The 13079-nt window shown below is 39.0% G+C and overlaps 1 protein-coding gene across 1 annotated transcript; it reads left to right on the top strand.

The window, feature by feature from the left end:
* The first annotated feature begins 3799 nt into the window (after nt 1–3799).
* scinla (scinderin like a) lies at nt 3800–12827 on the top strand. Its single transcript, XM_043242415.1, has 17 exons — nt 3800–3976; nt 5303–5488; nt 5601–5755; nt 6187–6348; nt 6435–6584; nt 7710–7799; nt 7888–8020; nt 8146–8234; nt 8318–8533; nt 8716–8849; nt 8976–9066; nt 10175–10345; nt 10432–10606; nt 10724–10839; nt 10932–11009; nt 11702–11762; nt 11930–12827. The coding sequence occupies exons 2-17, from the start codon at nt 5308–5310 to the stop codon at nt 12088–12090; spliced, it is 2163 nt and encodes a 720-aa protein (XP_043098350.1). The 5' UTR covers nt 3800–3976; nt 5303–5307; the 3' UTR covers nt 12091–12827.
* The last annotated feature ends 252 nt before the right edge of the window (nt 12828–13079 follow it).

Genomic DNA, 13079 nt, shown 5'->3' with positions numbered 1-13079 from the left:
AGACCCGAGGCATTTTGGTTTACGTGACTTCATATGATCACAGTCAGGCTATTGTTGCATGTTTTCTTCAAATTAGACACGCAGTTGTCCCGTAGCAGTCCGAGAAAAGAGATTTCGTGCTCTCCTAGGAGCACAGGACTCGCGTCTTTTAAGATTAGAGTCAAAACAAACCACACAATCTGTCATATGAGCATTCTTTTCCCACCCCCTCTGATAACTGTTTACATTAAGTTAGTACGGTTTGCTTCGTCGTAAACAGACAAACAAGGGTTTTTTTCATAAGCAAGGTTAGTAAGTAGTCAAGTTTGGCTCGACAGATTCTCGGATTAAAAGGAACCAATTACTCGAAAATCAATGAAAATGTTTTTAATCCTAGCCGACCGAAGCACATTATCCGTTTGCACACGTCGCGTGAGTGAGACGTGGCATAGAGTTATTCCCCTGCCATGAAATCTGGTGGCATTAGTATGGCTGTACCGTAAGATCCCAGAAATCGGCAACAGGAAATGAAAGCGCTGGAGCATCTGTTGGCCATTCAGCACATGTGTTGCTCCCAAACCTCTTCGAGTTCAACGTTCACAAGGACACAAAGAACTTTACAGGAAAAAAGTACGGGTTACAGCCATTAGTGGTTCAGTTGGACTTATATAAGGAAGGGCATTTTTTGATCTTTCTGACAAATCAGTGGCAGCATGAGATATGTGTATTTTTTTATTTTTTGGAATGCTATGAGGTTTTGGAAAGGGGAGCCAGAGTAAATTTCCACTGGCGCAGGAACAAATGTGGAGCTGCAGAGAGAATAAAGGTCTTCTTCGGGGATTCACATCCGATCCTTCTGAGAGCTTTAATGAAATAGGACGTTTAGTCGGGTCACAGTTCGTGATATAGTAATCTTACACTGGTGCATCTACAGAGATTTTTAAATGATTTTGAAATAGCACCCATCAGATTTTGTTTGGAATTGTTGGATAAGCGTATAGCGCGGGATTTATCCACATTCCTGATGGCACACTCTGCTCACACTCCTCCGCTCTGAACACAATAGCATTATATCCCTGTCTTTTGTTGCATGCGAGCGCTAAAGCACAGTTTTGAGTTTGTGAATATGTGCGTGAAAGTAGTTTGTTTAGGTTTCGACAACTGGAGTGCGTTACTGACCACTTCGGAAGGTGTGTGTGTGTGTGTGTGTGTGTGTGCCAATGTCTGCGAGTGTATGTATACACGTGTGTGCAGGTATGTATGTCCCTGCGCGCGTGGGGCTGTGTGTTAAGGGTGTGTGTGCGTGTTTAAAATGCAGACAATAGGAGAAAACGCTGAGGTTGCGATGAGGGGGTTTAGGGATTCTGAAGCCCTCCATCGGGTTATGAGAGGCTCCATACAGGTGCACTCAGTCCTCTGCCAAACAGCCATGTGAAAAGTGACAAAAACAGACAGGTCAGACGGTGAGCGGTTTGAAAAACTAAAAGCGGTAAACTTTGGAAAAACAGTAAAAGTTTGTCTTCTGCGTTTTTTCTATTCCTACTTCTCTCAACATTACTGATAAAAAAAGCAACAATGTACAAAAGAGTGTAGTTATACCTGCAGGTTATATATATGTATATATGCATGCAGCAGCTGTGTTGTGTTGTGTTTACACCCTCTATTGTTGTCATTGGAAACATTTTCTTGTGCCTGTGGCTAGAGTAAAGAGTTTGTATCATGGCAGTACCAGCTTCGAGATACACTTGTTACAGCTTCCTTAAACAGGAAGTTACAAATATACTTCTAAAACTGTCTTGATGCACGTTCATTACTTCAGAGATGTAGTTTCGTTTTGCGTTTCTCCATACTCAGACCAGGCAGCGATGCGTTTCAGCAAATAAAATAGCTTCTGTGTTTTTTTTCACCTCTTGCCCAGGATCCTCTGCAGTGAATGGGTGCCGTCAGAACGAGAGACCAGACAGCTGTTTTTCAGCTCAATCTGTGCATATTTCTCTTCTGATTCGGACGAGACTGGAAAAAGTCATGTTGACCAACGTTAGCAGCGGTTTAAAGTCAACGGTTAAAACTCTAAACGATCGAGCGCAGCTTTTTGCCTTACTTTGTGAATCGATGCATTCATTGGATTATTGCGATGCGTTTGTTTGGGCACAACTGCAGAAGTGTCCTTCGACAAATTGCATAAACGAGTGAGAGTATGAAAAGAATAGAGAGTCCAGCGCTCCAAATGTTTTATGCATAACAAGAGAGCAATGGAAAACAGCCACAGACAGTTGAGGAAACACCACTATGAAGCTAAGTTTAGCACGTACAGATCCTGTGACTCACTCTGACTCACTCACTCCACTCCTCGTTTCACAGGCCTCGTCCCGAGCTGATCTTCAGGCAGATTTTGCACCTATGATTTCTGTACCCCGCACCTTTACGGAAATCCTGCACGGTAGCTTTTTAAACCCTATGTCATATTCAAATAAAGCAGTGCGCTCAGGGCATTACGCGATGGATCTGATGAGAATATTAAATAGAAAGCTCGGGCCTTCCTAAGGCTGGTGTCTTGACGGAATAGTTCAGATTCTCCAGAATATTGCAGTAAATCTCGGGAGTGTTGTGTTGCCAGAGGTTTCTGCCAGCCGCTGTGAGGCAGATTCTCAGGTCTGCAGGTGTAGCAGAGCTCAGCGAAAGCCTGGAGATTGCAGTGACATTGGAGAGCCATGAGGGCTGGGTGGAGCGGCGTAGGAAAATGCAAGATCAGGGAAGGGCGGCACGAGTAGTCAGAGAGCGTTATGGAGGTTATGACTGACAAAAGGTGGGGAAAAGGTGAATTGTTAGCTTTGCTGTGAATCTAATGTGCATGAAACACAAACAAACGGACCTGACTTGAGCTGTAATTATACAGAAGGTGTGGCCTCACCTTTACCAAAGACAGAATGCCACCTCACTGGAAAGGTGAGCTAAGTGAGCTTAAGTTTATGTGGTAACAATGCTTTACTTGAACGTCCAACCGAAAAAATTGTTTTAAATGATACAGTACAATGAATTGCGTAACACAAATTATGTCAATAAAGGAAAATAAAGTGGAGAACACCTTTAGTTTGTTCTTTGCGTGCACTGAAATGTTTTTGTTTTTGCCTTTGTTACCTTTTCCCAGTCTGCACCTCAGAAAAAATGATCATTATGCAATGCATTTGATCTATGAAATTAAAAAAATTTCTAACATTTGATCTATGTGTGAACATTATTATTTATTTAACATTCAAATTAGGTTACTACAAATCTATGCCATATATACTTATCTATATTCATATGATTTTATTTTTATATATATATATATATATATATATATATTTTTTTTTTTTTTTTTTTTTTTTTTGTAAATATATGCATGCATATGCGTCACACACAGGCTACATATATCACACACACACACACACACACACACACACACACACACACACACACATTATGTACAGAAAAGTTTGATTTTGGACGCGATCAAACTTGCCCATCACTAAATATAATTGTTTGCATTAAAAATATAGTTTATTAAAACAAGTGTAAAAACAAGCTAATAACAAACCAAGCAAGTGACTAAAAAGACCAGCCATCAGAACTAAAAACTGTCTAGTTTTGTTTTTACTGCTGCACCCACAATATAGTTTTTATAACGCATTTCACTATAGTAATACACGGTGCACTGTTCTATGTCCATATAAGAAGAAAGGGTAAGAAGCATGCAGGTTTATGGTGTGATTTGGTTTGGGGAAACGTTGTGCCATAAAGTTGCATAATGTGGTTCATCAGCCTCAGGGGGAAGAGAAACAGAGAGAGTCATTGGCTGAGGACTCGCATCTGCCTCTCCCCTGAAAATACTCCGATCATTTAAAGTCGTCTCGCATCTGCTGAAACCTATGAAACTGAGTCTGGACTAAAAACCAGGAGCAGCTTCTCAAATCACATCTGTCTTCGTCGCCTTCTGTGCATTTCTTAGACCAGGAAGGTAAGAAAACTGAACTCACTTTTACTTGTAGTCTCACACTTCACCGAGTCACCGAAAGACAGCTAAGTGCAGAATAAACCGTTATTATATCTCTAGGTTATCACGTATCTATATCTATAACTATATCTAATACTTTCTCGGGACTTTTTTTCTGGAACGCTCGAGCGGTTTTAATTTCTTTGTCCGCATTTAATAGATATCCATTCCTCATTTTTATGACGGAAATTGAAGAGCAGGAAATAAGTTTCAACACAAATGTAGACGTGGAGTTTAGCTACAGGCCGTTTTTAATCTGTATTTAAACATCGCTGTTATTTTTCTGCTTTGCAGACATTTGTGATCGTGCAGTTTTTCCGTAACAGGAAAAATATACACGCGTTTAATGAGCGGAGAAATCTGGGAACGATCAAATCCATTTTGTACGGCGTGTGTGCATATGGACTTTTATTGGCTGATAATCAACTGAAAATGTCAAAAGTTTTTATTTGAACCGACTTGTTTCTTTAAAATCCCGGTTAGAACTTCAGTATGTGGGCGTGTCCATTCAAACACGGACGTGAAGCCCTTACATTAATTACCATGGTAACCATTGCAACAAAATATTTAGACGTAAGTTCTAGTTTAAGGTTAGAATTTAAGCTTTATCTATCTAAAGTCCTAAAGATTCAGTTAGTTTATAACCAGAGGGTGCAATGTTTTACACCACTTTCATTTTGCTTAAAGGCAAAGCTTAATTGAAGTTATTTTTTCCTGGTGCTGAAGAGTCAAATTTAGACAGACATTTAAATAGAAGTCATCTAGCTATTTATTGTGTTGTTTGCCTGATGATTGCATTTAAAATGGGTTAATGTTTCTGCTATCTTTTACTGTGAGGCATTTCTTCCAGTACTATGAATCTGTAAACGGCAGCTCTCACGTACATGCAAAGTGTTTTCTTTGCATAAAGCTTTTTCCTGGTAAACTGAAAGGAACGGACACGAATGTCTGCCCACAGCTTTAATCATGCGGCGTGACTCATTTGTTGACATGCTCACCAGGCTGGGCTGCACCCACCTTCTTCAACCGCCGAACAGCCCTTTTTGTCCATATGACTTGAAAATGCAATGAAAACGCTGATGAAGTGCAAGCACAGTAATGCAGGGAGCGTTATCATATCGTCTTCCAAGAATGAATGCGTCTGATGTTTTCTGAATTGTTATTGCAAAAGTTTTCCTTATATTTAAATAAAATTGTAATAGAGTGAATATTATAAATAAATCGTCTTCAGTAGGTCTTGGAATTGCGTGGATTTTAATAGTTCGGCTCCTGTATTTCTGTGTGTTCCAGGAATCATGGTTTGCCACAAGGAGTTCCAGAATGCAGGCAAGCAGCCTGGTCTGCAGATTTGGAGGATAGAGAATATGGATCTGAAACCTGTCCCCAAACAACTGCTGGGAAACTTCTTCACTGGAGATGCCTATGTTGTCCTTTACACCACTCCTGCTCCATCCTACAATGTCCACATGTGGTTGGGTGAGTGAAAACTTTTCTTTTTTTTTTGTCGGACATGTAGGCTAATACAGAACACACCTGGACACTGTTTATTTAGAGTATTTGCATTACTCTGGGTGTGTTTAAACTGCAGGTAATGAGTGCTCTCAAGATGAAAGTGGAGCAGCTGCCATCTTTGCTATGCAGCTGGATGATCATCTGGGTGGAGCACCAGTCCAGTACCGTGAGGTTCAGAACAACGAATCTGTCACTTTCATTGGCTACTTTAAAACTGGAATTAAGTACCAGGTAATAATGTTTTGTTGTTAAATCTAACAAACTCATTTTCATATTATATATATATTTTTTACATTTAGTGCTCCATATAACCCTTAAATTTAGTCATTATTCCATTAGTAATAAATGTGTTTATGTAGAAGTGTGTCGAAAACCACATCCAAATCAATAGTGGGAACTTCCTGAATGATTTTCCCTTGCATATTTATGGCATATTGCGGTGATGATTTGAATAATTTAAAAATAAGAAGTAAGCAGAACATGTCACAGTGTGTTGCTGTGAGGAATATTTCACACTTCCCTTTCACATATGCACGATTTTCTCTCTTAGTGCACTTTGCATTTTATTTTATATTATAATCTCACATGCAATTCATTTTTGCGTAACATCAAGAGAAAATCTTGACATTTTGGTGTATTTTGTGCTTTCACCCCTCACACAGCAAGGTGGTGTGGCCTCTGGATTCCAGCACGTGGTGACTAATGACATGAATGTGAGGCGCCTGCTTCATATTAAGGGGCGACGTGCCATTCGTGCCACAGAGGTGAAAATGTCTTGGGCCAGCTTCAATCACGGAGACTGCTTCATCATTGATCTCGGCAAGGTCAGAAACACATGTGGTGAAGTAATGATCGAAACTGCCGCAATCCAAAATTCGCAACTTCAAAAATCCGAATCTGATTTTTCTAGGACATCTATCAATGGTGTGGCAATGAAAGCAACCGTTTTGAGCGGTTGAAAGCCTCCGAGGTGGCTATTGGCATTCGTGATAATGAGAGAAATGGGCGTGCCAAGCTGCAGATGATTGAGGATGGTACTGAGCCAGAGGCTGTCCTTGCTGTAAGTATTATCTCCTTCTACAAAACAAAAAAATGAATAAGTTACGGTGCAAGTTTAAACATGCAGTGCAAAGAATGTGCATGACTTTGGTTGTAGTGAAGTGAAAGATTAAATGATTGGGTCAGTGGTGGCACGCCTCAGTGAGGTGTTTGTTTAATAAAACAACTATATGACAGAAAAATTGTGAGACTTATAAACTGGTAGGTCAGGCAATGGACAAATGTACATTTATGCATATGCATTCAAGGTACACATTTTCATCAGTTCATGCAATTGATTTGAGGAATGCTGTATTGTTTGAGCTATAGAAATGTAGCTCAAAGCAGATTACTGATCTTATTGTCAACAATGTGTCCATGCATGCTTCTTTTTGTTTTTTCAATTTCTTGTTATTTTAACATCCAGTGAAACTACAGACTTGTCTGGTGACTCTGGAGTTTTGTCTTCATAAAACCACCTCTTACACCTAACTGCAAGCTCACCTTTAAATTTGCCTCAATCCAATCAACAACCGAACGAGTCCTGGCCCTACGTTTTTCTAATGGATGATCTAAGCCCAGACCTTTGCCTCATTATCTTATTACCATCGTCTGTACCTACAATTGGGTTTAGCATGATCAAATTAGCTTCTGCTGTTAGTTGCTGTAACCTTCATTTTATTCCATAAAGCATAAGTTAGCTGAGCAACTGGAATTGAAATGAATGGAAATGCTAACGGATATCCTTCTCCAGATATTGTAGACATCTTTGCAGCTCCAAAAACATATTCCAGTAATTCAAGCAAGAAAACAACATAACATAATATCAGAGACGCTAGATAGATTCAGACAAAATTCACTTGGTAGTGCTACTCCCAGCGTATTCAAATCATGCATTCTCTGGAAACTGAACTTCTGATCTTAGCATAGCTAGCACAATGCTCGGAAACACTAAAAGAGAGATGTAATCTGTTTGTCACAGTAAATAGTGAATATTTAATACAACTCAGCAACTCGAGAATACCATCTGGTTTGGGTTTTAGTGCTTCTTGGTTGAGGTTCTGCATAATAGTCTTTTTGTGTCCTGGGTTGACTGCTGCCACGGAGAAAACTGGTGGAAACTCTTATTGTGTTTGTTTATTTTTAGGCTCTTGGGCCTAAGCTCAACATCCCAGCAGGAAGCCCTGATGATGAGACAACTGACAGAAGCAATCAGAAAAAGGGCGCACTATACATGGTACATTTATGTATTATACATACACCAAGAGAGCTAAATTATGCCAGTTGACTTTATGTATGAATTCATTTTGTTTTGTGTGGGTTAGGTGTCTGATGCTGCAGGCTCTATGAAGACATCTCTGGTGTCCGAGGTAAGCCCTTTCAGACAACAAATGCTCAATCCCACTGAGTGCTTCATCCTAGACAATGGAGCAGACAGCAAGATCTTTCTTTGGAAAGGTATGGTTACATTTTATTTTGGTGTTTTTATATTAGGGTACATCGGGGCGAGGCTAATAATCAGTGCATATATTTTGAGACAAATTGAACAAAACATAATTATTTTATCTGTTTTAACAACTCAGGGTCAAACGCAAACCCTGAGGAACGTAAGGCAGCCATGAAGGTAGCTGAGCAGTTTATCAAAGACAAGAACTACCCTAAAAACACACAGGTATCAGGCTTAACACTCAGCATGTTAATGAGAGTAAGTCAAATGAAAGCCAAATCCTAATCAGTCTAACGTTTTGTGACCAGATCCAGGTTATGCCCGCCGGAGGCGAGACCATACTGTTCAAGCAGTTCTTCAGTAACTGGAAGGATAAGGATCAAACCACAGGTCCCGGCCAGGCCTACAGCATTGGCCGCATTGCCAAAGTTTCACAGGTTCCCTTTGATGCCTCCAGTCTCCACTCCAACAAAACAATGGCTGCCCAGCATGGCATGGTGGACGATGGCTCCGGCAAGGTCCAGGTAAAAATACTAAGGCTAATAACTCCAAGGAACTCCATAAAGCCAGAAGAGAATTAGCTTTTTCAGTAGTTTTTACTAGTTGCTAATGCTACTATAACATTTATTTTGTTAACTGCGAGGTTGTTTTTATTGTTAACTACAATGTCCCACTAGTATGAAGTTTATTGCTCTGACTTCTGCAGATATGGCGCGTAGAAGGCGGGGACAAAGTTCCTGTGGACCCTTCCAGCTATGGGCAGTTCTATGGAGGAGACTGTTACCTGATTCTCTACACCTATCGCCAGGGAAGCAGAGAGCAACACATTATATATACCTGGTAAGTCAAGACAGCCAGAGTTTTACATGCACGCTGGAACATGTGATTAACCACTGGATTAGCCAATATTTACCCAATCAAGTCAATATTTAATGGCCTTCTTATATGTATTGATTTTTATATCAGGCAAGGACTGAAGTGTACACAAGATGAGCTGGCTGCCTCAGCTTTTCTAACAGTCAAGCTGGATGATTCTATGGGAGGGTCGCCTGTCCAGGTATACAATCCTAATTTCTTTCTGGCCAAATTCTATTCCATTCTTTAAATGCAACTCGACTTTATCAGCTATTTTTGTGTTATTATAATTGATGAGTAAATGTCATTTTTTTATTTACAATGTTTTGTAAAATGCTTTTCATTAAAACATCTTTGTTTTTAGTGCTGTACACAATATATGATACACAATATATCAATACCTCATTGGTTATCAATTTATATTAGACGTTGTTTATTTATATTAATTGATATTGGATATGTACACTTCCTTTAAAAGTTTGTGGTATGTGAGATATTTTAATGATTTTAAAAGAAGCCTCTTACGCTCACCAGGGCTACATTTATTTAATAAAAATATACAAAAACAGTAATATTAAGATATGTTATAGCAATTTAAAATAATTTTTTTAACATAATTTATTACGCAGAATTTTTTGCTTTATAATATGCTGATTTGGTGCTCAAGAAACATTTTATTATCACTGTTGAAAACAGTCTTTTTTTAATTTTATGAAGAGAAAGTTCAAAGGAACAGCATTCATTTGAATTTAAAATATTCTGTATAAAATTTTTACAGTCACTTTTTCTCAGTTTAATGCCCAGTCTATATGATGTGACCTAAACTAAATATTTAAAATATATTTTTAATAATTGTGTAAAATTAATAAGATATGAATTAATTAAAGATTACATCTATAAATGTTTTAAAAGCCGGGGATAAAATTATTTCTTGTCACTAGCTTTCATGGAGTTGGGCTAGTATCTGAGGTTTTATTTGGACTGTTTGTGTTTTATGTATTGTATGTAGCTGATAGTTGATTGTACAGCACTTCGGTCAACTGTAAAGTGCTTAAAGCGGAATGAATGAATAATAATCTAAAAAAATTTGTTAACTTTTTCAGACTACAAAAAAAAAAAAAATTATGCAATGGCAGGACATGGAATTCCTTAAATCAACAATTGTGACAGCTGTAATTGTAATTTCATGTGCATCTCTAGTTTACGGCATTTCATTTTGCTTATGTCTTATATGATGCATAGAAGAGCTTAGTTTGTTGAAAATAAAAAGACCTACATGAGTTATAATTAACTGTTATGTCGCTCTGCAGGTACGTGTCACTCAAGGCCAGGAACCGGCCCATTTGATGAGCCTGTTCAAAGGGAAACCCATGGTCATCCACATGGGTGGGACTTCACGAAAAGATGGTCAAAGTCAGGCTGGCAATACACGCTTTTTCCACATCCGCCAGAGCTCCACCCGTACGACACGCGCTGTGGAGGTCAGTGATGACGGCAGCCATACACACGTGACCATCAGGCAATGATCTTCCTCTCTGACTCTTCCTCACTCTCTCTTCTCAATCAGGTGGAACCGACTGCATCTAAACTGAACACTAATGACGTGTTTGTGCTGAAGTGCCCCGGCGGTCTCTTTCTGTGGAAAGGGGTGGCTGCTTCAGAGGAAGAAATGGCTGCTGCTAAATACGTCTGCAGCTTCCTCGGAGGCAGTGCCACGGAAATATCAGAGGGAAAAGAGCCGGGTGGGTGTCTGCCTTTTGCAAATGTTCAAACATTCTAATCCATACAGATAAAAGGCATTTCTAAACTTATCACATTTCCTGTTTCTTTTTAACTGATTGGCACTGTGTCTTCCTCAGCTGGGTTTTGGACAGCTTTGGGTGGGAAGAAGGATTATCAAACTTCGAAAAGTCTGCAGAAAACTGTCAAAACTCCACGTCTCTTTGGTTGCTCCAACAAGACTGGACGTCTAATTGTGAGTTAACGTAAATGGAATTCTCAACTCGTTTAAATCTCTTTGTTAAATGAGTGAATCCAGTTTACTCCGTCTCTTCTATTTCATTTCAGGCTGAAGAAGTGCCTGGAGATTTTACTCAGTCTGATTTGGCCACTGATGATGTCATGCTGCTGGACACCTGGGATCAGGTTAGCATACGAAGTACTAATAATGGCATGTTTGCAGCTCATTTTGTAATCGGAGTGAAAAAGAATTTTCAAACAAAACATGCAGAATGAGAATAGATGGGAAGAGCGGGTGTTATATACCAGAATGGAGCACAGAATGAAGTTCAGTTCTAGACCTTAGTCAATATTCATTTATTTTTTCACGGGAATGAGAACAAGGCTAAGGGATAGAAGTACAGTGTGTTAAATGGATTGTACTGTTAATCTGTACTGTTGATCTTCTGGCAAAGCTGATTTCTGAATGAAATCGATATTTCCAAAAACTGTTTTGAAAGTTGTGAAAATGATGTTACCTGTGTCCATCCATTACAGCAGCGTTATCATTCCTGTCGAAAAATAAATATAAATGTAGCCTGACTTAGGTCTACTGTTAAACTTTAAGGCCTGGTTTCACAGACAGGGCTTAGCCTAAACCAGGATTAGGCCATAGTTCAATTAGGACATTTAAGTGTGTGTTTTTTTTTATAAACGTGCCTTAGAAAAAGCATTTCTGGTGAGCATCTTAAGATAAAACATAGGCACTTGCATGTTTTAAGATCAGTCAGTGCCAGTGCCTTTCAGTTGAACTAGCTCCAATTTCCATTCAGTCTAAGACTAGCCTTAAGCCTTGTCTGTAAATGTTTAATTCAATTTCTTAAATCGTCTTCTTTTAGGTCTTTGTTTGGATTGGTAACGATGCCAATGAGGTGGAGCGGAATGGAGCAGATAAAATAGGTAAGTTAAGATGCTGAAGCACTAACACATTCATACCAATAAGGTTCCTAAAAGCTAAATCCCGTCAGAGTAGTCCACGTGTACAAATAACGGGATATTACATTTGATTTAACGTTGTCACTGAATGTAATTTCTGATTAGCGATTTGCGTATCTCTTTACCATTAGCCAAAGAGTATGTGGATTCTGACCCCTCCGGTCGTCGTGGCACCCCGGTCGTCACTATCAAGCAAGGCTTTGAGCCCCCAACCTTCACTGGCTGGTTCCAGGCGTGGGACGCAAAGATGTGGAACACCGACCCACTGGATCGCATCCGCGGTCGTTTCTAAAAGCACGCGCATTAAGACACGCAAACCATTATATACTTTTGCGTAGCTTTCAGAATACTCACCTCTTGTGTTTCATGCATTGGTGGTCTATAAAGGATGCAGATGGAAACACAGTATGCAATAACGGGGACGCTTAATTTCTAGCGATTGTCGTCGATTTGATTACATAGAGCATCTCTGCATAAAAATGAAGTGTTTAATCTCGTCATTATACATTACTATCTCTCTATTCTCCTGTTAGATAGATTGCGTCAGTGCTTTGACACAGTCTGTATTGTTAAAAGCGCTACATAAGTGATTGATTGATAATGTTGCATGTTAAACCATTATGTCCTGTATTTTGCTACTATTAATGACCTTTTGCCTTGTTCACTTCTACACATTGACTTTGCCTTTTTTATACAATTACACTCTTTATATTTTCTTTTATATACTTTGGTATTCCAGTGACATTTTCGACTGTATGGTCTTTAGGATTTTTAAAAGAATATTAAAATAAAATGGAAAATGTTGTTTTTTTTATATAAGCAAGACTATAACATTTGTTTGTATTCGACAACTTGCTGCCATTTGATTACTAAAAACTGTACACGTGTATGGATTATGCCTCATAAACTGGCGAATTGAAATATCTGAGAGAATATACTGTAGTTGCTGAAAATGATTTTAATGTATCTCTACAGTTATAGCTATCCCAGTATATAATAATAACAGCAATAAAAAACTTTTTCAAATACTGTTATGTATTATGTGTTTGTTATTGTGGGAACTTCCTTACTGACTTCCCTCAACCTTTTGAAGAATATGCATGTGATGTTGTGTTTTGTCAGATATTTAGTTTAATTCCCATTAGCGTATAAACCTTGCGTCTCAACAGTCGTAATGTTATGCATGGTTACCCACATGTCTGGACTGTAGTGACACGTGGGTCATTCTGCTGAGTCTTTATACTGTGGATTAGCAGGTGTTTTAGCTCATCTCTCAAGCTC

The sequence above is a fragment of the Puntigrus tetrazona genome, chromosome 6 (genome assembly GCF_018831695.1).
Source record: "Puntigrus tetrazona isolate hp1 chromosome 6, ASM1883169v1, whole genome shotgun sequence".
Lineage (NCBI taxonomy): Eukaryota > Metazoa > Chordata > Actinopteri > Cypriniformes > Cyprinidae > Puntigrus > Puntigrus tetrazona.
This window is presented reverse-complemented; position numbering and strand designations above follow the sequence as displayed.